Source organism: Odocoileus virginianus, chromosome 10, assembly GCF_023699985.2.
Source record: "Odocoileus virginianus isolate 20LAN1187 ecotype Illinois chromosome 10, Ovbor_1.2, whole genome shotgun sequence".
Classification (NCBI taxonomy): domain Eukaryota; kingdom Metazoa; phylum Chordata; class Mammalia; order Artiodactyla; family Cervidae; genus Odocoileus; species Odocoileus virginianus.
The window spans coordinates 32,747,436-32,774,110 of NC_069683.1; the positions used below are offsets into that span (position 1 = coordinate 32,747,436).

The 26,675-nt window shown below is 50.7% G+C and overlaps 2 protein-coding genes and 2 non-coding genes across 7 annotated transcripts in view; 3 read left to right on the top strand and 1 right to left on the bottom strand.

The window, feature by feature from the left end:
- Positions 1-1,001: 1,001 nt before the first annotated feature.
- RPL27A (ribosomal protein L27a) lies at positions 1,002-3,424 on the top strand. Its single transcript, XM_020870835.2, has 4 exons — positions 1,002-1,111; positions 1,534-1,609; positions 2,192-2,366; positions 3,254-3,424. The coding sequence occupies exons 2-4, from the start codon at positions 1,578-1,580 to the stop codon at positions 3,380-3,382; spliced, it is 336 nt and encodes a 111-aa protein (XP_020726494.2). The 5' UTR covers positions 1,002-1,111; positions 1,534-1,577; the 3' UTR covers positions 3,383-3,424.
- Positions 1,780-1,909, top strand: LOC139037254 (small nucleolar RNA SNORA3/SNORA45 family). The gene has a single exon (XR_011490084.1). It is a non-coding gene; the product is annotated as a small nucleolar RNA SNORA3/SNORA45 family (small nucleolar RNA).
- On the top strand, positions 3,026-3,154 carry LOC139037255 (small nucleolar RNA SNORA3/SNORA45 family). Its single transcript, XR_011490085.1, has one exon. It is a non-coding gene; the product is annotated as a small nucleolar RNA SNORA3/SNORA45 family (small nucleolar RNA).
- A 7,025-nt stretch (positions 3,425-10,449) lies between the features above and the next one.
- Positions 10,450-26,675, bottom strand: part of DENND2B (DENN domain containing 2B) — a 163,003-nt gene continuing 146,777 nt past the window's right edge. For all 4 annotated transcript variants that reach the window (XM_020870839.2, XM_020870841.2, XM_020870838.2 and 1 more), the window contains 9 exons: positions 24,729-24,806; positions 24,066-24,206; positions 20,142-20,290; positions 16,222-16,399; positions 15,915-15,956; positions 14,263-14,374; positions 12,681-12,920; positions 11,775-11,861; positions 10,450-11,228 (listed from right to left, as the gene is read on the bottom strand). In XM_020870839.2, the coding sequence (XP_020726498.2) occupies positions 11,194-11,228; positions 11,775-11,861; positions 12,681-12,920; positions 14,263-14,374; positions 15,915-15,956; positions 16,222-16,399; positions 20,142-20,290; positions 24,066-24,206; positions 24,729-24,806 (1,062 nt within the window). In that variant the 3' untranslated portion in view covers positions 10,450-11,193. The remainder of the gene's footprint in view (positions 11,229-11,774; positions 11,862-12,680; positions 12,921-14,262; positions 14,375-15,914; positions 15,957-16,221; positions 16,400-20,141; positions 20,291-24,065; positions 24,207-24,728; positions 24,807-26,675) is intronic.

Here is a 26,675-nt window from a genome sequence, read left to right on the forward strand (position 1 = left end):
CCAGGGCAATGGCACAAGGGCAAAGGAGAAAGAAGACCCAGAGCCCACTCAGGAGTGTGGGCCTAGCAAGTCCCAGAGGGTGGTGGAGACATCTACGAAGACGTGAAAGGGAGCAGAGAGAGAGACCGGGTGGGCACACTGAGGGTCAAACAGTTCCTCAGTGCAGCCAGGGGACACGCAAGCAACCGCTACCGCCCGGGCCGAGACGACCTCCAAGAACACAGCGAGAAGCGCGGGGTCGCTCAGGTATGGGCGGTTGGTGAGGAACTGAGAAACACGGCGGCCCCAGCGGACTCCGGGGCCTTCGCGCAGGAAAAAAGCCCGGCCCAACAGAGCCGCAGCGGCATGCCTCTTAGGGCGCCAAACCCCGCCTTCCGAAACAGACATCAGCCTCTGAGCGCAAGCGCCCGCGGGACAGCACAAAAACGATACCCCGCCCACTGCAGCCTCCGGAACAGCTCTGTAACTAACACGGAGCCCACAGGAAAAGGAAACGCACGACCCGGAGTCGCGCGAGACCCGCGACGCCAAAGAGGCCCCGCCCGCGACTCTGCCTCCCAGACAGGAAGTGAGGCGATAACTCCGCCCCCGTGCTCGATAGATCGCGAGACTTCGCGGAGGCCTTCCTCTTTCGTCTAGGCCGCCGACATGGTAGGTGGTTCATGAGGTTGGTCCGGGTAGTCGTAGTCTCAACCCGCGAGCTTTACTCACCATGCACCCCAGCCACCTACTCCCGAGCTTACCCTGGTTTTCCAAAGCTGCGCATGGCCAGCCGCGGGCCGGAGTGGCCGGCATGGGCCCGGAGCAGGGCGGGGAAGCTAGGGCCGCGTGTTCATCCAGGAGCTTGGATTCTCGAGACACGCGGGCCGGGGCGCCCGGTCTCTTCCCTGATGCAGCCGCACGGCTTTAGGCGTGACTGTAACCTCAGTTTTGCTGACGTCGCCACAGAGCAAACCCCTAGGCTTGCGGGTCCCTCACAGACTGGCAAGCTTCGCCCCCTGCCCCGCTTCCCTTCGGCCTTTTCACTAAGTACCTTTTCCCATACAGCCATCCAGACTAAGGAAGACCCGGAAACTTAGGGGCCACGTGAGCCACGGCCACGGCCGCATCGGTAAGTGCTGTTTCCCCAGTGTTGTCGGCCTTGGACTGTCCCTGCCGGCTGCTTGCTTGTCAGTATGTAGCTAAGTGAAGTGAATTTGTCAGAGCTCGTGCCGTCGAGTTGGATTGAACTGGATCATTAGCTGTTGGCTGTTTATTTGAGAATCGTCTGTGCTCCGGTTGTAGAGAATTTCACATGAGTTGGGGGATTGGAAATGGAACGAGACCCAGTACTGAATTGGTTGAAGGCATGAAGTACTGTGTTAGTGTTATGTGGAACACTGCAAAGTGGTATTTATCCCAAGAGTCTTGAAGGAGCAACATTGCTGGAAGAGATTAAGCAAAGGCCCAGAAGTATGGGGAAATGCTTTTGCTACAATGTCATTGACGGGTTGGAGAAGGCTATTTTAGCCATGTAGCTTTGTGTTCCTGCAGGCAAACACCGGAAGCACCCGGGAGGCCGAGGTAATGCTGGCGGCATGCATCATCACAGGATCAACTTCGACAAATAGTGAGTGGTATTTGCACTGTCCTTTTACTGACACTACTAGCTTGGGATTTAGGGGTAGAGGGTAGTTAAGAACGTCTTCAGCGGGAAGCAAGTCTCACTACTCACAAACCTTGTCTGTTGCTGATTTTTCTCTAGTTTATGTTTGATGTGAACTGAACTTGTCATCACTTGTTGAGGCTAGAGTCACGCTTGGGTATCCACTGTTGCCTTAGTGTGCTAGAGTCCTCGAAGAGTAACTGCTGACCTTATTCACTGGCTGTGGCCCTTATGGCATAGTCAGTCACCAGGTTAGTGACATGCATCAGATTGACTTACACAACCTTTAGATCTGTTTATGCCCACAACTTAGCAGGGTGGTATTAAAACTACTTGTGTAGGAGTCTGGTGTGATAGAAGCTCTCAAGTGACCTGAATTCTAGTCTTTAAGATCTGTTTTACTCGACAAGTGGAGTTCCCGCTAGGTTGCTCTTCTGCATAAGAGAACAGTGTACACTGTGATGGAGGGAGATGGACTGTGAACATACGTGGTAGACATAGCTCAGTTGGAGTGAGGTAATGAAAATGGTTGCCTTGTTTTCCCAGTCACCCAGGATACTTTGGGAAAGTTGGTATGAGGCATTACCACTTAAAGAGGAACCAGAGTTTCTGCCCGACTGTCAACCTTGATAAATTGTGGACCTTGGTTAGTGAGCAGACACGAGTAAATGCTGCCAAGAACAAGACAGGAGCTGCTCCTATCATTGATGTGGTGCGATCAGTAAGTGACTATTTTTGCCCTTTATGTGCCTTTCAAATTTCTGGATAATATATACCCAGCTACCTACTAGACAGTTCATTCAGTAGAACTTCCACGGGTAGTTCACTGAACAGAACTGAACTCTTGTTCAGTTGTGATCATGTAAAACCTTTGAGGAGTGATACTCTCATTCATTTACTTCATTTTTCACTTGAATTTTTATCTGATCAGATATCTTACTCCTACTGTCAATACCCTGGTTTCTCGTCCAAACTTAGGTAGTAATTTACGTTAGCTGGCTCTGGTCTGTTTTACACAAGACTACAATGAGGCACAGCCCTTCGCCCTTTATATTTCTTAGAAAATACAGTCCTAATATGTTCAATTGATATTTAAGGACAACATTATCTGAAGGGATCCCTCCCTGCCCCCCAGAAAGGCATTTTTATATATTATTAGGAGTCTGGTCCTTGCGTTCAACCTTATCCTCCATGGATATGGAGGTAGTCAGGACCCTGAGGAGACTTGCAGTAAAGTTAAAATTCCCTTCCTCGGCCTGTTCTTTGAGCACTTCTGATGACCCTGGCTTCTTGGAACATTATTGGAAATGTGATTTTTTTTTTTCCCCCTTTTTTGCTTATCAAGTGGTAAGTGAATAGGAAAATGGGGTTTGAGCTCTGCCCGAGACTAGAGTCACATCCCAACAGCTTTTGTCCTGGTGTGCTAGAGTCCTCGGATAGAACCTGCTGGTCTTGATTCACTGGCGAGGGCAATCAGTGCCTCCGTGAGTGCCCAGATCAGAAACATGCCTTCCCTGGCTCCTAGATGGAGTGGATTGACAGGAATCTTTCTCTATACTCTTGGTGACTGCCATGGTGCATTATAAACCCTTTTCTCTGTTCTTCTAGGGTTACTACAAAGTTCTGGGGAAAGGAAAGCTCCCAAAGCAGCCTGTCATCGTGAAGGCAAAATTCTTCAGCAGAAGAGCTGAGGAGAAGATTAAGGGTGTAGGTGGGGCTTGTGTCCTGGTGGCTTGAAGCCACATGCTGGGAAATTCATTAAATGTTAAGTGCTTTTCTCTTCTGGTTTGAGTGTAGGTTCTTTGGCATTTCTACCTCCCTACCTGTACAGAAACCCACCTAATAGATTCTAGGAGTACAGATATTAGGACCTGGGTTCCTCTGCCAGCTTCCCTCAAAGTACAAAGAGCACTTACAGGCCTTGGCTTGTTACATACTTAATGAGGATACCTGTTGATAAGGTGACTTTATCTGATTGTTGAAAGATCTCTTAGAATTGTTATGTTCTGAATTTACAGTGAGTAGGAGAATGTGCCCTTAACTGTTCCATGGAGCTCAGGGAGCAGAAACTCAGTTTAGATGTGGAAACATTCTTTTTTTTTTTTTTTTTTAATTTTTATTTATTTATTTGGCTGTGTGGGGTCTTATTTGGAGCACGTGGGATCTTGGCTGTATCACATGGGATCTTCTGTTGCAGCACATGAGCTTAGCTGCCCTAAGGCATGTGGGATCTTAGTTCCCTGACCAGGGATCGAACCTGCATCCTCTTCATTGCAAGGCAGATTCTTAACCACTGGACCAGCAGGGAAGTCCCTAGATGTGGAAACGTTCTTTACGTACAAGATCTCTGGGTCACATTGGAAACATGGAAAGTGATGGGAGTGGCTCTTAGAAACGTATTTTCTCCACCTGACTTATTTATTTCAACCCAAATTGTTGGAATTGGGTCAACATGCCAGGGCTTTTACAAATAGAGTGGTTTGTGTATGTATATGCTCAGTCGTGTCCCACATTTAGTGATCCCATGGACTGTGGCCCTCCTCTGTCTGGAATTTTCCAGGCAAGAATGCTGGAGTGGGTTGCCAATTCCTACTCAGGAGATCTGTACAATGGAGGGAAGTTACCCATGTCTCTTGCCTTGGCAGGTGGATTCTTATACCACTGCACCACTTGGGAACCCCATCCATGGTTTGGATTCTAGAAATCAGTTGTCAGAACTCAAGGATCCTTGTGCATAGGAATCTTCATGTTTAAAGAGATACATCATGAAATGCTAATGATTTCCTTCTAGTTTGAAGTGTATCTTGTAGAGAAATTAGGGGGATGCTAAAGGGCTTGCATGGTGGGTCAGACAATCTGACTGCAATACAGGAGACCAGGTTTGATCCCTGGGTTGGGAAGATCCCCTGTAGGAGGAAATGGCACCTCACTCCAGTATCTTGTCTGGAGAATCCCACAGACAGAGGAGCCTGGAGGGCTACAGTCCATAGGGTCATAAAGTCAGACAGGCCTGAGCAACTAACACTTAAGACCAGAAACCAGAATCAGGTTTTCTAGAGTTTGTACCTCCTGCAAAACCAAGATGACCAATGCTTGTGTGCTGACAGGACCCTCTTAATATTATAGTACATTATAATTTGCTATAGTTTGACTGTTTCCCAAGATTTTGACGGTGTTTTTGACCCATCATAAAACTTGCGGGGTAGAAACGTGACCAATCGAATAGTTAGAATGGCACTTAAATTTACTAAAACTGTACTTACAGGTTTAGTCTGGTAGAGGGTTCCTTCTGTATTGCTCTGTGGGGTCACAAATGGACTGGGAACCATGATTTTCTATGGGACTAGTTTGTCATGACAGCCTTTACAGGATATTGGGGATGATCAAGTGTAAAGAAGCACAGTGGAAGAAATGTGATTGATTTATATAATGGAGAGTTAATGGTCAGGAAGGCACTTGGATAAGCTAGTAACTTACTGACATAACATATATTGGTACCGATGGGGAAAGGTAAAAGTGGGTTTTAATGTCTTGGAGGACTTAAAATATGGAAACTTTGATTTTTACTAGACAGTAAAGGTATAGAAAAGTGCAAGTAACAGTATCTTAAGATTCAGGCTGGGTTTGAAATTTGGATCTAAACTTAATAGCTGTGTGACTTCTTATCTTAAAGGGTACTGAGCACACATGCACCTACCTTGAGTATTGTGTGGATTGAGTAAAATGGAAAGCATTTACTGAACCTGTGCTCAGCTCTTGGTAAGGAGCATGTAAGTGAACTGTTACTGTCACCCAAGTGACAAGTCAGTTAACCTTGATGTGATTCAGTTGGTGGGAAAGTGATCTAAACCCTGGGAAGAGCAAATGTGCATTTAGGAAACCTAGTTTGGGAAGGTTAGGCAAGTTGGGAGGTGCTGTGTGGGAGATGAGCCTGGAGTGAACAGGTACACTGGCCAGGCTGTGACTTAGGTTGAGGGGTATAGTGGAAGGTAGGAGGCAGGACCATGAGAATGGAAGACAAGTAGGATTCAGAAGACATAAGGAGATAGATAAGACTTGTGACTGATAGGGGTGGAGCTGGCAGCAAAATATGGTTTGGGGAGGACAGATTTGTCAGTCTCTATGGCTAGCTTTCCCAGTTTCATTGCTAGCATCTTGCAGCATAACTGTCTTGAAACTAGGTGGGATCATGCTCATCCCAGTCCTGTATGGAGGTGCTCCTGTTGGATATGCTAAATATGAGAGTAGTACAGCCATTCTTAATAGGGTTTCTCAAATACCATGCCACCCCATCTCCAGGCCTGGAGAATACAGTTGCTGATCAGTGTGAGCTGCTGTGTGCATCTTGCTCACCATTTTCTAGTTACAGTAACCAAGCAGGCCCTCTGATTACTCCCAGGTAGTAATACTGCCAAAGGAAGTTGTGTGACTGGTGAAAAAACAAACATGCCCCAAGATAATGAAGAGCAACCTAGTGCTTTCTGCAAGGAGATCTAACCAGTCAATCCTAAAGAAAATCGGTCCTGAAAATTCATTGGAAGGACTGATGCTGAAGCTGAAACTCCAGCCACCTGATGGCGAAGAATCGACTCATTGGGAGAGACCCTGATGCTGGGAAAGACTGAAGGCAGGAGAAGGGGAGGACAGAGAATGAGATGGCTGGATGGCATCACCGACTCGATGGACAAGAGTTTGAGTAGGCTCTGGGAGTCGGTGATGTGTCCCAACTCCAGGGAATCCTGGCATGCTGCAGTCCATGGGGTTGCAGAGTCCAACACGACTGAGCGCTCTCACCTAGAACGACCACTTAGCTTGTTGTATAGCACCAAAGGCAAATCGTTATGTTTTGATTTTAAAGGGAAAGGTGCCAAAACATACAAAATATAGCCAGTGCATAGGAGAAGTTCCTGGAGAAGCCTGCCAAACTTGCATTAGCCTGTCCCATAGGCACAGGGCCATACTGCCACTACCTCCAGTGGCCACAAGGTGCACACTGATGAAGTTCTAATATTCGGGGAGCAGAGCTTTTTAATTAGATATCCCCTGAATTCGGTGGTCCTCTACCTTTTGCCCTTTAAAATAATTGTGGGAAATGTTACATTAACAGCTAAATATACCATAATTTGTAAAAGTCCTCATCAAAACCTTAGGATTTAAATTCTCAATTCAAGTAAACATTGCTACCAGCCCAGTAGCAGCCAGCCCGTGGGATGAAAACCAACCAAAGGCGTGCACCATGGGCGGGGCATACCACGGTTCTGGCAACGAGCCAGGCAGAGCTTGGCGCTCCAGCGGCGGAGATCCGAGCCGCTTGCGCGGGGTGGGAGATTCTGGTTCCGGCGTCACTTTGGCCTCCCCCACCGTGGCCGGAAGTACGTCCATAGTCTGTTCCACCATTTCCGGCAGTGGGTGGGGCCGGCCTGTGGCGCTCGGGCTAGGCGGGAGGTTTAATTCGACACAGCACGACGTGCGGCGTGGGGTCAAAGCTGAGTTCTCCTCCCTCGCTGCACTCCGGTCCCGCTTTGACCATGCAAAACAGAACTGTGGCCTTTCTGTGCGCCTCCAAGATGAGAATTCCAGATTTTTTTTTTAGAATTAAGTCTTTAAAAAGAAGCCCAGCCTTCTCATTTCAACACCGTTCACCAAAGCATGTATGGTAACTTACTGAAAAGAGCATTTAGAAAGATTATTGTAATAGTGCAACCTGCCCTGCTCTCAAAGTTACCTGATTACAGGAGAAAACCCGGGGGCCTTTCTTAACTCCAGAATGGAGGTGGGCTGACAGTTCGACTTCTGGTAGAGGAGGCAGCATTGCCCTGCCCCTGAGCAATCTCTCAGAAAGGCACTGAGGACACTTGTTTTCAGTAGTGGTGATACCATCCTCTACAGAGGCATTTTGTAAATGTATAGGAGCATTTGTGGTCACAATCATGGAAAGGAAGCAATCAAAGATGCTTGATGTCATGCGATGTATAGGTTGATTCAAAACACAAAGAAAATCTAGCTTCAGTTCAGTCACTTAGTCGTGTCTGACTCTTTGCAACCCCATGAATCACAGCACGCCAGACCTCCCTGTCCATCACCAACTCCTGGAGTTCACTCAGACTCATGCCTATCGAGTCAGTGATGCCAACCAGCCATCTCATCCTCTGTCGTCCCCTTCTCCTCCTGCCCCCAATCTCTCCCAGCATCACGGTCTTTTCCAGTGAGTCAACACTTTGCATGAGGTGGCCGAAGTATTGGAGTTTCAGCTTCAGCATCAGTCCTTCCAATGAACACCCAGGACTGATCACCTTTAACATGGACTGGTTGGATCTCCTTGCAGTCCAAGGGACTCTCAAGAGTCTTCAACACCACAGTTCAAAAGTATCAATTCTTCTGTGCTCAGCTTTCTTTATAGTCCAACTCTCACATCCATACATGACCACTGGAAAAACCATAGCCCCCACCTAATTTCATTTCACACAATCAAAAAGATGTTTGTTTTTGTTTTTTGTGGTTTTCACACACTTAGCAGTTTTTTGGGATTCCGACTATTATTTAAATCCGGGAAACTCATAGTATGTTTGGTTCAGAATATTGCCCCAAACTGTTCATTTCAGAAAACTCTTACCAGTAGTTAATACATACTTACTAGTATCTGAGCTGCTAATTCAGCACTTTCTGCATGGGTAGCTGTTGCATTCACAGCAATTCTATGTACAGGTGTAAGCATCTGACTTCATTATACCGTCTAATATGGTTGTGCCCAAGCATTTACATATGTAAATACATGTTATTTTATGACAAAATAACTTTCCTTTTATTTCTCCCCTTTTATATTACAGTTAAGACTATATTACAGTTAAGATGTTTAGGTAGGTTATATTATCTATGGATTTCATTTCAGGATAGTAATGGGGGGAGTTACAGTATTTCCTATAGAAAAGGAGTATTGATCTGCTAGGATTGAGAACCATCAGTTTAGAGGTCCAGAGATCATGTGAAAACAGAACCTGGAAAGAAACCCAAAACACTTTCTGTCACCCCCAGACCAGGCCCCCCCAGACACACCCTCCTCTACCTTCTAGATGAGACCTCTGTGCCTTGCCCATAGCAGTCACTGTATTAGGCCCTTGCAGTACATTCCAAGCCATTGTGTGCCAGTATCAGTTCTCCAGATTGGGATGATAGCTGTGGCCATGGGGTAGGGGGGACCCCTAAGGTTAAAATAACACTATTTTAAAGCTACATAAAAGGTACAGGTTTTAAGAAAGTAATTTACACCTATGTATCTTGTGATCTGATGACATATCTGAGGATTCTTTGGAGACATAAAAAAGAGAGGGAGAGGAAAGGGGGAAGAAATAGGACCTTTGGAAACTATTATTTTATTAAGGACTCCACTTCTGTGATTCATGAAACTGAGTTAAAAGTGACAAGTTCTAGAGGTAACAACACCCTACTCTGGACTTTCTGGTTATAGCCGCTATCTCCTCTTTTTACCTCACCTGTAAAGCCAGCTTCATGAGGCCTCAGTGAGTGTGCCCTCCTATTCTTGGAAGATGCCAAAGCCAACTATGTAAGACACTTTTTCAGAGGAGACCAATCTGTCTTCCTAAAAGACAAAACCTCTGCTTTATAAGGCAGACAGCAACCCCGAACCACACACAGACTGGGACCTGTGCAGGTGTCACTGGAGATGGGGAAAAGGAGGAAAGGGGACTCCAGAAGGTATGGTCTCCTGTTTTAACAAGTAGAATGAAGTGGAAGGACAGGAAAACTATGGTTCAAATCCTGCCAGACCCAAAGCCAATATCAATGAAGAGAGTTCCAGCTTATTGCCCCATCCTGGAAATTTTTAAGGTCTTGTCTCTGTGAAGCCCTTGGGTGGACAGAAAGCCTAAACCACCCATATTCCCCACCTTACTTCCCTCCTTGCTTTTCCAAAGAATATGGCAAAATTTTCTGCATGTACACCTCTAAGAGTTCCAATGGAAAAAAACTTCACAGTGTGACATGGAAGAGCCATAAACAATGGGCCTGAGCTATGAGCAAGCCCTGGGTTATCTTTAGCTGGGCTTGACTCTACCAATGTTAGGGTACCCAGTGATGTCATAAGGGCTTCATACTGAATAGGAAAATGATAAGATTAACCTAACAGGGGAGCCAAGAGGCAATAAGCATTCTTTCCATCAGTGGGAATCACATGGAATCTGAACACTTGGCTATTGGAAAGGGAAGCTAAGCTAGAACAATAATTAGGCATCTTCTAAGACCAGTCATCACCAACTCGATGGACATAAGTTTGAGAAAGCTCCAGGAGTTGGTGATGGACAGGGAAGCCTGGTGTGCTGCAGTCCATGGGGTTGCAAAGAGTCGAACACGACTGAGTGACTGAACTGAACTGAAGACCAGTCATATGGGGCTTCCCAGGTGGCGCTAGTGGTGAAGTCACTAGTGGTCTACCCAGTGCAGGAGACGCAAGAGATGAGTTTGATCCCTGGGTCAGGAAGATCCCCTGGAGGAGGAAATGGCAACCCGCTCTAGTATTTTTACCTGGAAAATTCCATGGACAGAGGAGCCTGGAGGGCTACAGTCCGTGAGGCCGCAAAGAGTCAGACACAACTGAGTGAGTGTGCGCACACAAGACCAGCTGTACAGCTCAGGCGAGAGAACTCAATTTCAGGGGAGGTCAGTGACCCACACGAAAGCTAAACTCTTAATCAAGTACTCAGTTCCCTGCATGAAGGTGTTTCATCCTGCCTCAACCCTTTCCCCTGGAGAGAGAACTCTAGATAATGAAGCCAAGAAACACATGGGGCTCTGAGCCCAAACAACTATACACTGTTTATTGAGAACACCCGTAGATGGTGGGAAGGAGGGATGCCCTGTACCGCATCACGGCCACCGCTGACTGGGAGCTGGGCCTGGAGGACACTAGCAGAGCTGGAGGGTGGGCTTCCCATGACTCACTGACCATCACAAAGGTGGGAGAAAGAAGAGAAGGCCAGGCCCGAGAGCCTGGTACCATGCTGCAAATGGGGGTTGATTGGCCTTTGCCTTTCAAAACCAGACGGTTAGGGGAGGGAGACTACTAGAAAAAAATAGAAACTCTTAAGATTTAAAAAAAAAAGTCTCATACATGACAAGACAGCATGTGCTCTCCAGGGCCCGAGACTGGCAGCAGGGGCCGCAGGCAGGCAGGCAGGCAGGCCAGGAGCCCCCAGGGGAAGATCAGTGGTTCGGCTGAGACAGTCAGCTGCACATAATTGGCCAGTCACCAGCACCCAGCAAAACTTCATCCATGCTCGGGCAGGGCAGGAAAGCACCCGGCCCCTTGGGAATATACAAATATTTACCAGATTCTCTTTGCTTGTTACAAAAACATAAGAAAGCTTACAGCAGATTATTTACAAACAGTATCCTGGGATGTCGTGAAGGCAGAGGTGGGCTGGCTTGGAGGGTGGGGTCTGTGGAGGCAGAGTGGCCACAGCAGCCCAAAGGGTCCTAGGCTGGGCCCCCTCCCCAGGCTCTGCAAGGCACTGGACTCTGTCTGGGGAAGGGGCTTAATTCTTCTTGTGGAGGAACTTCATTTTGTTGCCTGTGGGCCAGAGAGGGTGAGAGTGAGAATGTTTCAGTATCATGGCTTCCAATAGTCCTAACTCTGAGTGAGAGAGAAGGATTAGAAAGGATGGATTGCAGCTAGACCAGGAGAGTGAAAACACTCTAGAGCTCTAATTAGGCTCTGGTATTAATCATGAACGGCCTTGGGCAAGCCATTTAACTTCTTTGGTCTCAATTTTCCTTTAAAGTGAGACAGGCTATGAGTCTATGGTTCAGTTGGCTGAGCTCTTTGAAGGAAGGGGAGGTTTTTCAGAGAAGGACACTCTGCTATTTCTTAGTAGACCCTCCCTTTATAGTCATGAGGAACAGTCACTGATTCTAACGACCCTCATGTTCACTCAGGAAGGAGTGCACCCCAAAGACCCGATTGAGGTGAAGATCTGTCAGATTTCCTGTTCTGTCTAGAGCCCTAATATAAATTCCCATTGCCGCTGGTTTATTTAGAGTAGTTTGGAGTACAGATCCCCCAGCCACCCCACCCTCTCCTTGCTGAACCTGTCTCATCAGTGACAAGGCTGCTTACCCAAACCACGGAGAAACTTGTTCATTCCACTCTGCTCGGTGTCTGGGAGTTCCTCTAAATACTGCTCCACTCGCTGCTCAAAGAGGCCTGGGGAAGAGGAGGAACAGGGAAGAGAACAGTCCTTGGAGGAAGGGAAGGGAAGGCCCCTGTTGAGTGGACCAAAGGGAATAGATCCCAAAAAGGGGGGGAACCAAAGACCTGGGATTGTAACTTATAGGAGTATCCTGTCAGAATCCAGACCGGCTCATCAAAACTATTATTAATGACACCTCACTGGTGTTCACTGATGATGGCCTGAGCTGCATTATGGTGAGGATGCAATGTGGTATCAGAGCCACCCCCAAGTGGGCATCTTCTCCAGCTCCTTTTAGACACTCTTATCATGTTGTTTCAAAAGGTTACACTAAAGGGACAGTACCGGTGGACAGAAGACGCAACAATCCTGAGGTTAGAAAGGTCTTGATGAGAAGAAAAAGCTCTAGAGTGAGCAGAGCTGATGGAATAACAGAGATAACCTTTGTGCTCTGAGTGCAGACTGCCACCAACTTAAGACAGAGAGCTGGCTCAGTTCTCTTCAACCCTGGATTCTCAGGACTCCCTAAATGGCACAATCTGGCCTTTTTCTGTAAATAAGGACATGTGAAGAGGGGCAAAGTGGAGATAAGCCCCACTCTTTTGCCACAGGGCTCCAGCCTGTGCCCAGTCTAGTAAAGGCACTTTCTGGGGCAGAGGAGAACGCACCCTTGGCAGTCCCTCTTAGAAGAAAAGGGATATTAGGAGGCCTGCCATGGCTGATACTGATGGAGGCTCACTGTGCCTGGCTACTCAGCCTGCTGATAGCAGAAAAGCTGGAGGAGGAGACCTGATACCCCTCAGAACCCCCCACCCAGGCTCTTCTGGCCTTACCCTTTGCCCGACACTTTCTCAGCTCCCTGTCTTGGATGAAGCCAGCAAACATCTGAGACTCCATAAAAACTTCAAGAAAACGGCGGATGCTTTTGGAGGCCACAGACTTGCGGAAAGCCTCCCGCTGAAAGGCCCTCTCCCCCTTCTCGCTCTGGGTCAGGAAGAGGGAGTAATGCCCAACAGTCTCCACAAAGAACCGGATAAACACCTCCGACACCAGCCCATTGAGGGTATTACATTCTGGAAAAGAAAAAAAAATTTTTGAGGTTCAGGTCCAGAGCCTGCAACCGCAGCCTCCAGGGGATCTTGTCTCCATCTCAACTAAACTGCAGCCAGAACCACTCATCTGTTCTTGGAACTTTTAGCTCTTGTGCTCCCAGGCTTGTAACTAGCTCATGAGCCACGAGGTTGGAAACTGTGCTCTGAACATGGAAGCTGGCAGATACTTGCTGAATGAGTGAGAATGGAAATCAGAGACCAGAGAGCCCCACTCCCCCCCTACACCTCTTGCCCTCTGGTGGTTTCCCTGGCTTCACAGGAAGAGGAAGTTCCTCCACCTCCTACAGTGGCTCAAGGCAAGGCCTGAGACAGAGGAATAACTAGCATCCTATCAGCAAGAAGAGTCTTTGTGGTTGCCAGTTGTCTTTGGGTTTTTCTTCCCAAACTTCCTGAGAAAAAGAAGAATTAAAGGCAAGAGGGGAGTTTGGTAGCCTGGGCCACCCTAGAAGCAGTCTTGATGTTATCTAAGTTTCTGAACTCCTTCTGATAAAATACTATACTATTCCTCTCCCCTCAGACCCAACCAAGCCATAACTCCCTGAACCACACTGGGAGTTGTCGTTGTTCAGTTGCAAAGTCGTGTCTGACTCTTTGCAACCCCATGAACTGAGCATACCAGGCTTCCCTGTCTTTCACTATCTCCCAGAGTTTGCTCAAACTCATGTCCATCAATTCGGTGATACCATCCAACCACCTCATTCTCTGTCATCCCCTTCTCCTCCTGCCCTCAATCTTTCCCAGCATTGGGGTCTTTTCCAATGAGTCGGCTCTTCTCATCAGGTGGCCAAAGTAGTAAAGCTTCAGCATCAGCATCAGTCTTTCCAATGAGTATTCAGGGTTTACTTCCCTTAGGATTGACTGGTTTGATCTCCTTGCTGTCCAAGGGACTCTCAAGAGTCTTCTCCAACACAACAGTTTGAAAGCATCAATTGTTCAGTGCTCAGCCTTCTTCATGGTCCAACTCTCATACATCCACACATGACTACTGGAAGAACCATAGCTTGGACAATAAGGACTTTTGTTGGCAAAGGAGTAGGGCTAGAGAATTCCAGGCTAAAGTGAGACCAAGGTCCTATATCTGAGTTTCATCAGCCAGGTGGGTCTGGTACACAGAAGCAGGGTCCAGGCCCCATGAGGCCCAGGCCCAGAGTGGAGCGAGTCTAGGACTAGCTCATGAACCAGGAGGTTGGAAATTGTGCTCTCAACATGGAAGCTAGCAGATACTTGCTGGATGAATGAAAATGGAAATCAAAGACCAGAGCACCACTCCCCCCAACCACTGCATGGGGCAGGCCTCACTCACCATCATCAGAGTCGCTGTCTGAGTCCTGGGAGATCAGTTCATTCTTCCTCTCTAGAGCCTGCTCCAGAGCTGCCTGTAACTTCCTAGGTAACAACGTGTCCTCATCGTCCATCTGCAGGAGAAGGGAACCACACAGTGAGCACTTACTTTGTGCCAGTGCTGTCTGAAGAGCTTGAATATATAAGCATGATTATATAATCTCATTTCATCTTCCCAATAACCCTGATAATTTTACCAACCTCATTTTTTTAAAGATTTTTTTTTTGATGTGGACCATTTTTAAAGTCTTTATTGAATTTGTTACAATATTGCATGCAAGCTAAGTTGCTTTCATCTTTTATTTTTAAATTTTTATTTATTTATTCATTGGCTGTGCTGGGTCTTTGGGGCTGCACCAGGGCTCTGTCTCGCTGAGAGTGGGGGCTACTCTCCAGTTGTGGTGCATGGGCTTCGCATGTGGTGGCTTCTCTTGTTGCAGAGCACAGGCTCTAGGGCACTTGAGCTTCCGTAGTTGTAGCACGTGGGCTCAATCGTTGCATCCCTCAGGCACCAGAGCAAGGGTTCAGTTGTAGCAGACAGGCATAGCTGCCTCCAAGCATGTGGGATCTTCCCGACCCAGAGATCAAACCCGTGTCCCTTGCATTAGCAGGCAGATTTTTAGCCACTGGACCATGAGGGAAGCCCTCACTTCAGTCTTGTCTGACTCTATGTGACCTTATGGACTATAGCCCACCAGGCTACTCTGTCCATGGGATTCCCCAGGCAAGAATACTGGAGTGAATTGCCATGCCCTCCTCCAGGGGATCTTTCTGACCCAGGGACCAAACCTGCGTCTCTTACATCTCCTGCATTGCCAAGTGAGTTCTTTACCACAAGCACCACCTGGAAAGCCGTGTTACAATATTGCTTCTATTTTATGTTTGGCTTTTTGGCCACAAGGCATGTGAGATCTTAGCTCCCCAACCAGGGATCAAACCCACACCTCCTGCCTTGGAAGGTGAGGTCTTAACACTGGAGCACCAGGAAAAGTCCCTACCAACTTCATTTTAAGAAGAGAAACTAAGGCATAGAGAGAGGTTAAGAAACTTGCCCAGGGTCACAAAAATAAGAAGTGTGGAGCAGGTGGCATTCACTGCCCAGGACCAATAGGGGTTCCCACGCCAGCACCACAATGAAGTCTTCCCAATTCCTCCATCTTTGGCATCAGTTGGGAAGCAGGGTTGACTGGGGGGCAGGGAAATCACATGTCTCAGGCACAAGGTTAGGCTGCCATGCCTGTCTCTATATTCTGATTGAGTGCCCATATCTTGACACTTGGTATCCAAGAGATAGAGCTCTGCCAGTGGTGTGTGTAACAGACTACATTCCCAAAGTCTACAGCATTAGATTATGTTCCTTTATACAGGTCCAGGAGAATTTCTACCACTCACAGAGACTTTTTGAAGTTGACAGCAATCACAAACTTTTACATTCCACCACATTTTGTGCACCATGGATAATCCTCCAGCAACTTTTCAACTGTCTGCTCTGTGAACGTGGAACCCAGAGCTCAGCAATCAGCTGTGAGGGTGGAGTATGTGTGTGACAGTGCTAGGTACTCAGTATCAAACAAGCATCACCCTGGGGCAGGCCATGCAACGTCCCGCTCTTACCTGTCGGATGAATCGGTCAGACCCCAGATTCACCATCAGTGCCTGAGAAAGAGAGTCATGAAGGGCAGTGATTTAGGATATGAATCCCTGCAATGCCCTGCGCAGACCTCCTGGATTCCCAGGGTCAGATAACAGGAAGAACTCCAGCCAGAGAGAGGCCTCCCAGGGAGCAAGGAGAAGAGCTGGAGACACAAACAAGAAGATCCCAGCAGCCTCCCCCAACCCCTTCCCCTTCTGCCCTTCCCTCCTGGGGGATTCCGTTCCTTCTGGCCCATCCTCCCCACAGCTGGTTCCCCAGGTGGCCCACCTCTTCCACAGGCAGCTCCTTCAGTTTGGGGAGGGAGCTGGAGAGCAGGCCAACCAGGAAAGGGGTGGGACAGCAGACGATGTCGATCATGGAGGCCGGGAGGACAGGAATGAAGGTGTGCTGCCAGGAGAAGGGGTAGAGCAAGGCCACCACCGCATGGGAGCAGCTGGACAGGGTACTGGTAGACAGACAGACAGACAGACACTGAGCCCAGGCCCAGCACCTTCAGGGAAGGGGAGTCAGTGCCTGCTGGGCGAGGCTCATGACCTCCTTTCATGTTAAACCTCCCAGGGCAACAAAGACGCTAAGGAGGTTTAGCCTGGGTCTGACCTTGCAGACTGGTGAAGCCCCCGCATCCCCCCTGCTCAGGGCCACAGGGCCGGCGGTGGGGCCCTCCTTGGTGGCTATACCTAGAACAGCCGTGAAGGTACATAGCTACACCTGAACACACACACACACCCCCAAGGGCCTCCCAAATGCACAGGTGGGCCTGACCTAGCTTGGGAGGATCAGCTCAGGCCAGGGAATGCAAAGGCAAGCTGAGCAAGAGTGATCACAAATTCATAGTGTGTGAGAGCTGGAGGGTCCTACAGAGGTCATCTTATCAAGTCCACATTTTACAGCTGGACTCACTGATAACCCAGGGTCAGTCTGGTCAGAAGTGGCAGATGTGGGACACGGCCAGTTTTCCTGCCTCCCAGCCCAGTGTTACGTCTACCGTTCCCTACTCCTCTAACTGGAGAAAGCGGGCTGATCGAGTGAGGCTGGCACCATTCTCACCCACTTCCGTCTTTCCTCTCAGGCTCCAAAAAAATGCCAGACTTCTCAGTGGGTCAGCCCTCTCTTGGCCTAGAGGGGACTCCAGGCCTCCAGCACCATATCACAGGGCTGGCTGTCCCAGCAGAACAACCAATGGAAGACCAGAAGGAGTATGTCCCCAGGGCTAGCCAGAGGGCACAGAAGTGAGTGCGGAGGGCTAGCTAGTATGGGTCACCAGTCACCACGGAAGACACACCTGGCCTGAACCATCTACCTGTCAGGAGAGGAGTCAAGAACCTGCCTCTCGGGCCATATCACAAATGAGACAGTGGCCCAGAGTCACTCTTGAGCCTGCCTTTCCCACCCTGTCTCTCTGCATCTATTGGTCCCACCTACCAACTATGAAGGCCCTGGGCTCTACCTGATAGGCCCCAACAGGGATTATCATCCCTTCATGACTAATGACCACCAGTCAGAGAACATGGTTCCAATCCATGACAGAAACAAACCCTCTTTTCTAGAAGGACCTCTGGATGTTCACAAGTTTTTTGGCAGCCGGTGCCTTGCTTGGCTGTCCTGCCACCCCAGGGACAACTAAAATACTGCTGGGTCCTGAGGCAGAGACACAGGTATCCTGGCCCTGAGAGCCCTTTGCCTGGGGACAGCACACCCCAAACGCCAAGGGGAGCCACCTGAAAAAGATCTAGAAAATGGCCATCTCAGGGTCAAAGGAAACACTGACCTCCACAATGCCTTCCAACAGGCCTGGGACTTGGGAGGCAGAAGGCTTGTACAACCCTTAGGGTTGATCACTGCAGAGCTTGTGTGTGTGCATGCACACACACACACACACACACACACACACACACCCTCCCAGTAACACAGACATCAGAACTAGGCCAGAGGGACTAAGCACTTGTGGACAACCTAAGCTGTGAGCAACGGAACGAGAACTGGCTGGACTCCAGCCGTGTGTGCCCTCACTGGGCTGCCTACCCTGCCCTCTCCAGTCAGAGGCAGACCCCGAGCAGGGAGGGCATCTTTTCTAGACCCAGGATTGGCAGGACTTGAACGCCAAGCCAGGCCAGAATAGGACCCTGGGGTATTTTCCTCCAGGAACAGTCCAGGAATGTGTCCAGAGGCAGCTGCAGCCACAGGAAACAATCGCTGTATTCACAGCCCTGCAGGAGACAGGCTGGGCGTGGGGGGGCGGGGGGCGGTGGCAAAGAGGAGGCTCTGCCCTTGGTGAAGGAGTGAAACCTTCAGGGAGAGAAGCCTCAGGGCCCAGGCTCTGCTAGGGGCATCAAGGTCAGATCACGCCAGAGCCTCACAGCTGGGGAGCCAGGGCTTTGCTGGCAGACAGTGAACACGGACGGCAGAGAGGCCCCAGGGAGCTGCCATAACTGGCTAGCTCCAGCAGCCAGCTCGATCCCCTCACAAGGCCTAACGGACCCGCGACATGCACTGTGCTGTACTGAAAGAGTTGTGATGGGAAGCGGGGTTCGGGGTCGGGGGAGGCAGTCTTCATTTCTAAACCTGACGGTCTCTGGAAAAGCCAGAAGCTCTGGTTTTTCTTCTTCCTCACTTCTCCTGGGCTGAGGGTGGGCCCAAGTTCCTGCCCCAACACCCTATGAAAGCATTTGGGAGTCCATTTCTCCTGCTTCCTTCATGACCTCCTCACACACACAAAAGAAAGTGCCCAGGGATCCTGGGCTTATTGGGGGGAAAACCAGGAGGAAGAGTTTTCTGCCCCACATATCAGCACCTAGCGTATGTTCTGGCACATAGCAGATAGCTTAATAAATACTCTAAAAGACTAAATTAATCCACCACTCTAAAGAAACTACTGCCCCCCTGTGATGACAAAAAAAATACACAATACGTTGCTGAGATCTCCTCCTCTCCCTGCCTGTCCCACCCACTATATATACACTCTTTGCTGTGGTCTGAATGTCTGTGTTCCCTGAAACACTCAGTGATATCTGAGGTTCTTAGGTCATGAGAGTGTAGCCCTCATGAATGGGATCAGTGCTCTTACAAAAAAGACCCCTCAGAGATCCCTCACCCCCTACTTTCTGCCATGTGAGGACACAATGCGAAGCCAGCAGCTATGAACTAGGGAGGGGGCCCTGACCACAATGTGACCATGCCGGCGCCTGGATCTTGGACTTTCAGCCTCCAGAACCGCGAGAAATAAATTTCTGTTGTTTATAAGCTACCTAGCCTGTGGTATTCTGTTTATAGCAGCCCAAATGGACTGAAATGATCTTTAAAGAAAAACAAAACAAAACCCACCTTGGCTGCCTAGAAGGACTCAGCTTCTACCAGAACACCTCACGTCCAGTGACATTTCCTCCATCCCCTCCCTGACCACAACCAGATCTTGGCATCTGGAATTCCTCTGCCTCCAAAACCATAAATGCCAACACGTCAGACCAAGACGTGTGATTTATTCAGCTCTTTTCTTCTTCTTCTTCAACCAGCTCCCCTGCCTCAGTGGCAGCTCCGGTCCCCTGGACTTCTCTTGCCCTTTCCTAGGCTGGCCAGCCTCCCTACAAGCACTCTCCTCCCCAGCACTCTCAAGGCCCTCACCTCGTCCTTCTCAGCAAATCGCCACGTGCCCGCCCTGGGTCACTCCATTCAACTGCCTTCTCCAGGTGACACCCTTGCTGGATGGCTCAGCACTCCTCATACTAACCCTAGTCAATGCCCTCCTCCCTTTCTCATGGGGACTCTCCCCAGAGTTCATCACTCTCTTGAAACGCAGAATCCTACAGAGACAGCCTTGCGTCCCCCTCCAGGGGAAACGTGGCTGTCTGCCAGAAGTCTCCTGCCTTTCTTACCTCTCTCTATATAAATAGGTTTGTACCTATACAATCTTGGCTGCTGCAAAAGAAGCAGCGTCTGTCCTTCTCCCTCCAGCCAAGTCCTCCAACAGGCCCTCAACTCTGCCCCCTCGTGTGCTCGCGCAGTCATCCTCTCTCCAGGTGTGCTAACCTATGCTCTCCATTTGATCCTTCTCTCATCACACACGCAGTCACACCCACACACACTCTCCACATACTAACACAGTGACTGGCATACCCTAGGGCTCATGTACGCATTGTACTAATCAGCAGGCGTGTCCTCCCCACTTCCTCACCTCCCCTGCTGGGCCTTACCTGAGCTTATCTGCCACAAAAATGACCCGACGCTCCAACAGCAGCGAGGCGAAGATGCGGATGAGCTGACGCACGCTGAGGCAGGTAAAGAGGCACTCGAAGTCCACGTGCTCCAGCCGGGAGTCCGTGGGCCGCCGCAGCTCCAACACCTGCAGGAGAGCGGTGGGGGAAGGGGGTCCAGGTCCCGCACAAAGCAACCTGAAGCTCGCTTCCCTCCCCAGTCTCTCTCCCGAAGCCTCCACTCTACTGCCCGCTATGCAATAAGACCCAGTCTCCTCCTCCATTCAGACTGCAGCTCTGCTTCCACAGTCCTCAGCCTGCGGGCAGGAGGGCTCACTGCAAACGAGGCGGAGGCTCCAGGAGAAGGGGGTGGCCAGGCTCTGCAGGAGGGAGGAGGACAGCTGACCACTCCTACAAACCAGCAGAGGGAGGGAGGCTCCCCGCACGGTCCTCCCTGACCTTTTGCTTGTCTCAGCCCCATGTGGACGGACCCCCACGATGGATCACGGCTCCCCCATGCGGTTCCGCTCACCCCTCACCAGTCTCTGGAAGGACAATGCTAGTGTCCCTGTTGCTGCACCCCCCTCCCTTTCCCACAAGGAACTGTTTCCTTCCAGAGGCTCTGCCCTGGCCTCTTTTAGTGCGTCTCATCCCCGTGCCAGGGACAAGGAAAACACTGGGAAATGGCTGGCTATTCCACAGTCTGGCCAGGAAGAGGCCTTTCTTGATCAGGGCCAGACCTAGCCATCTTCCCTCCAGTGGGGCGGTAAGACCACTCCCAAGGTCGGCGATATGGCACAGACAGCACTTCCCTGGGGGCAGGCATGAGGGTGGAGGGTGGCGATGACCCTGGCAATGAGAGCAGGGGGAGCTGATGGCGCTCGGGCCAGGCCAAAGCAGCTCTCACCCGGGCCTGCCTGGTCCTCCCTGGTTCCTCAGCGAGGTGGGCGGCATGGACACATAGGCCTCCAGAGAACCAGGGGGGAAAACGAATTCCCTCTCTCAGCCCTGTGGAGTCAGAGCTCTCCCCAAAGGGCTTTAGCCGCCTCATCCCATTTGCTCCTCCTAACTCCGAGCTCAGTGGTCATCCCTCTGGCCCCAGGGAAGCAGCACAAGGGGCACAGGTTCCCCCGAGGATGTGTCTCTTTTCAGAGGTCTGTTTCCACGCTGTCTCTCCCACCGGATGGTGACGTCCCAGAGTTTCGGCATTAGCAGGATGCACGGGACACTGGAAACGTCAGTGATGCAGGCTGAAGGAATCCCACACCACCATCACCCCAGAGGCCTTGGCGCACCTCCTACTCCTAGCCCTGCCCCAGAGGAAGTCACAGTGAGGCTCCCCTAAGCCTCCCTCCTGAGAGCCTGCATGAAGTTGGCACCCCATGCCTGGTACCCGAGAATCTGGACTCTCCAGGGAGTGAGCATTCACACAGGCAGCTTGGAGGACCTGGGCTTCCTTTCACTCCCCTGCCCCTCAAGGAGATCATAGTCTGGTGGGGCTAAAGGAGCCTGAACGATCAGCCCAGGAGCTTGGTGTCAGGCCAGGGGAAAGGTGTAACTTACATCTACACAGGGAGCTGAGAGGGCTGGGAAGAAGGGTAGCCATCCTGTCTAGGGTGGGGCAGGGGCAGGGCAGGGGCAGTGGCTCAGAGCACAGGATGCTTAACTTGGTTGCCCAAGGAGATAAGAAGGCAAAAGGAAGCAGAGTTCACAGATGTGAGAGGAGGCTGTTGAGTGGGCCAGGGCCCTGTCCTGAAAGACTGACTCCCAGGTGCTGCTGTGGGACCCTCGGGGCAGGGTCAGAGGTCCTGCCCCCTAGGCTACTTGCATGAAGCAGAAAGTCCATCCAAGAGAGGGAGAACAGATGCCAGAAGGCAGGCCTTGAACAGCACTTGCCACACCCAGCGAACCCAGTGCTTCTCTAGTCAGACCCTCTCCACTGCCTGCGACAACGAATATATTTATTTCTCCCTCTCCTCAAACCCAGCACCTACCGCTCACTCTCAGAGGACGACCTTCTTTCCCATTTGGAGAAAACTGAAGCCGTCAGATGAGAATCCAGGATCTACAAGCCGTGGTCCTTCCCTGCCATCACACCAGAGAGAACCCCCTCTCTCCTGTCTCCCCACGGAGTTCACTGCCCACCCCCAGTCTCACTGTCCCCCTCCCTCTGCGGCTGTTTTAATCTCTCACTCCCTCTCTGGGCCATTCCCACCAGCACCCAGACGACCACCTTCAACAAACTGGCTCCACATTACCGTTCCACCACTGCCCATTCCTCCACACAGCCAAGCCTCTGGAAAGCTATCTCTGCAGGCCATGTCCCCTTGTCAGCTCCATCCACTTTTCAACTCTCTCCACTCGGGCTTCTCGACCCCCTGACCACCTGAGGTTCTGGAATTCTGTCTTGTCAAGGCGGCCCACCACGCCTGGTCCTGAGCTCACCTCATCACTCCTTCCTTCCTTCCCTGGCTCCTGCGGCTGCCCCTCCACTGCAGGACCTCTAAGTGCCGGAGGCCCTCTGGACTTCCTCCTCCTCCCTGTCTACACTCTGGTGCTAAACATCTCCTCGTGGGGGTCTCACAGGCATCTTAAGGGTAACGTGCACAAAATCAACTCTTCCTCCTCACAAACCTGCTCCTCCCCCAGGCGCTCCACTGACTATTCCACTGCTCAAGCCAGAAAGCTGGGAATCAGCCTTAAAGTCTCCCTAACGCTATTCCCCATTTCCAGCCACTGCAAAGTGCTATTGATCCTGGTTCTAAAGTACATCTCAAATCCATCTTCCTCCTCCATCTTTCCGTACACACCTTCATCCAAGCTCCATTCATCTCTTGCCTATACAACTGCAACAATACCCAAATTGGTCTCCCTGTTTTCACCCCAGTCCACTATTGACATAGCAGCCAGACTGGGCTTTTAAAATCGTATCGCAGATCCTAGAACCCAGCTTGAGATACATTCCAAAACGCTGAATTTGGCCTGCTGTGACTGGGCCCTGCAGTCTCTCCACGCTGCTCACTCCCTTTCTCAACCATCTTGGGCTTCTCCAGTTCCTCGACAAGCATACACACGTTCCCACCTTTTGCCTTTGGGTGCTGTCCCTCTTCCTGGCATAGTCCTTTCCCACCCACATCCTTCTCTTTCAGTCCCCCTGTCCTCACTTCATCCGCTTGACCCCACTCACCCTGGGTCCCTAAGAAAAGGTGACTTCCTCAGAGGAGGCCTCCCCTGGCCCTTAGTCTGAAGGAGATGCCCTGTCACACACTCTCCCTCCTGCCCTGTCACCTGGCACCTGACACTCTGGGGAGTTATCTGCTTCTACGGGCAAGTATTTATTTAACACTGGTCTCTTCCACTTGTCCATGAACTCCAGAAGCACTCAGCTGTGCCCCTCTTTAACTGTATGACTCTGCCCCGAGTTCCACAGGAACCCTGACTGTGAGACAGCACATATTCCACAAACATCTGATGAGTGAAGAAGAGGCGGCCTGCAGTTTAGTCCAAACAGGTCAGGGAAGGCCCTGAGAGTTGCAGAGAGGTGAGCGCCAATCACAGTTCTGTCACTCACTTTCTCAGTCCCTGTCCGTTGAAAAAGTGAAAGTGAAGTTGCTCAGTCGCGTCTGACTCTTTGCGACCCCCATGGACTGTAGCCTACCAGGCTCCTTCTATGTGATTTTCCAGGCAAGAATACTGGAGTGGGTTGCCATTTCCTTCTCCAGGAGATCTTCCCCACCCAGGGATTGAACCTGGGTCTCCCGCATCGTAGGCAGATGCTTTACTGTCTGAGCCACCAGGGAAATCCCTGTTGATTAGGTGTACAAACGTGCTGAGCAAGGAAGGGGCCGTGTTCCACACCCTGGAGATAGCCGCCACCCCAGCCTCAGTCCACGACCTGAGAGAGGAGGCAGCAGAAATCCCTACCTCATTGCCAGCCCCTGGCAGGAAGGTCTTCACTTTGATGGTCTTCCCTGGGGCGGGGAAGGGTGATTCCATGAGACTTCTCATGAAGGGATAGACCAGCGCAGCGGAGATCCCACGCCGGCGCTCCACCTCATCGAGCACCTGTGCCCACCACCAGCAGCCCAAAGAGGAAGGAGGTCAGGGCACTGCCCTTCCCTACCTCCTGGGCAGAGAAGAGGGCACTTTGGCATCTGACTGGTCTGGACCAAAAGCCAGGAGCCGGGAGCTTCACACCCCACCCTTTCCGTGTCCCTGGCCATTGTGAGGGCTGTGCTCCCTAACTATTCCTTGCTTCAGACCCTAAGAGTGAGTAGCTGGGCAAAGGAAACACCTCTTGAGAGTGGAGTTGCTGGGCGCTTGGCTTCCCCCAGGGTCTCTGTCCCCGAGGACCCGGCTCGCCCACAGCCCTGAGTGGGATGTGTCATGAGCAGATGCTGCCGTGCAGAAGCTGGTGGACAGGGAGGGAGTCAGACAGCCCGCCTGCACTTGCCCTTGATTTCTCGCCTTGTCTCACCCTCTCTCACACACACACAGGTGGTTTTCTCATCTAAACCGCCTGTAGATACTCCTGTGGGAGCCGTCAGATGGGGGAAGGGGGCAGGAAGTCAGCCAGAGCCCTCTTACCTTGGAAAACAAGCCGAAGCAGCCAAGGCGGCTGATGACACAGTACACCTCTGGCAACCGAGGCCCTTTCCCGCTCGGCTGGGCCGGGACAAGGAGACAGACATAGACACAGAGAACGCGTGGTTACTACTCCTGGCTCCTTTTCCTTAGGATCTGAGGACCAAGCACCTCTCTTCTAGTGAAAATCTCTCTTCTGTACGGAGAGAACCCCAGGCCTCTTCTGAACACCTACTCATCCAGGCCCTCAAAGGAAAGGCGGCCACTCTTTGGGGGTCAGCTTCAGCCTCTTCTGAGCCTTCCAGCCCAAGGTGCCAGGCTCCTGCCAAGTGCTACACAGGCTCTGCCCTTCCTCCCAGAGGACTGGTGGGAGCTGGCAAAGATGAAGCGGTGTGGCAGAGGCTATAGGGTGATCTGTGGATTTACATCCCCAAGTCCCCAGGAGCCTGGTGGGAAGGACGGGGGCTTGTATACATTCTTAGGGATGAGCCAGATGGTCTTCTGCCCCCACTGGGGACATTCTGCAACACATTCCTTTTCTCAGTTGCACTTCTGTCCCTTTCTGGATCATCCCCATTCTAGAAAAGCAAACTGACACTAGATAAGGGAAGCAAACTACTATTTATTGAATGTTTACCGTATCTGAGTCCTGGGCTTGGAACTTTCCAAAAACTTGTTAGCTAGGCATTATTATTCCCATTTTGTTGATGAAGAAACTGGGTTCAAAATTAGTGAGCTGTCACCCAAGGTCAGATATTTAGAAGTCACGGAACCAGGAGTCTGTTTCTGCCTCTGTGTGTGTTACTTCTTTGTTGTGTTACCTCTGAAGTAAGCTGCCTTCTGACAGAAAGGAAAGGAAAGAAACACAAAGATACTGGACAGAGGCACATACGGAGTAGAGGAGAACAGAGTCGTAGGGGGATCTGAAAGGTAGGTAGCTGGAGGAGAGGTGGGCCAAGAGCTCCCCAGGCCTGGAGCCCCCAGTGCAGGCTGGAGGGAGTCCATAGGAGCCGACTTCTCCAGCCAGTGGCTGGCAGGGCTCTGTGGCTGTTTCTGGCTCGGAGGCCTGGAGGGCCTGGCCAGGCTGGGTTGGGAGGGAGCAGAGCAGCAGGTGCTGGCCCCTCATGCAGGCCGCTAAGCAAATGCAGATGGGGCTATTTCAGTCTCCAAACCTGCTGGCCACACGTCACAGATCTAAAGAGAAGGCAGAATCTGTTTTTGTCCATATTAGGCCTGAAACTCACTCCTCTCTTTTTCCCTCTCCCCCGCCTCCCCTAAAACCCCAAGTGATTAAATCAAGTATGTGGGATTTGGGTTAGAATCATTGTGTCCAATCTGTAGGAATGCCGAGCGAGTGCCAGCCCCCTTGGCAGGGGCCCAGCCCAGGCCCTCTCTGAGCACGCCAGGACAAACACGCTCTTCCCTGGGGGCGGTAGGCCCACTGCAAAGGAGCAGTTCTGCTCCATCTCTGCTCCTGCTAAAGCAGCCTTCGGAACGTGCCCCTCCAGGCCCAGATGAACCCGCCTGGCTCCCCACCTGGCCTCTGTACCGCTCCACATTTCCTTGGCCCCACTCATAGGCATTCTATAGCCAAGTATTCCTTTCCCTGGACTACCCCATGGGGTCATCTGGGAGTTCCAGATGACTTGGGGTTTTAGAGCTTAGAGTCAACCTGGCTCTAGCTCTCACTGGCTGTATGACCCTGGGCAAGTCATTCCACATCTGAGTCTCAGTTTCCTAATCTACGGAACAGATACAACAGTGCCTCATGGACTATTATGAGGAATAAAGAAAATGACATGCCTGGAACATAAAACAAATCCCAAATAAGAGTTCATTCCCCTTGTCCAACCTTCTACATTGAAAGTCCTACCTCCTCTACTAAAGCACCTAACCCACTCTAGCACTCTCAGTTGCTTAGTCATGTCCAACTATTTGCAGCCTCATGGA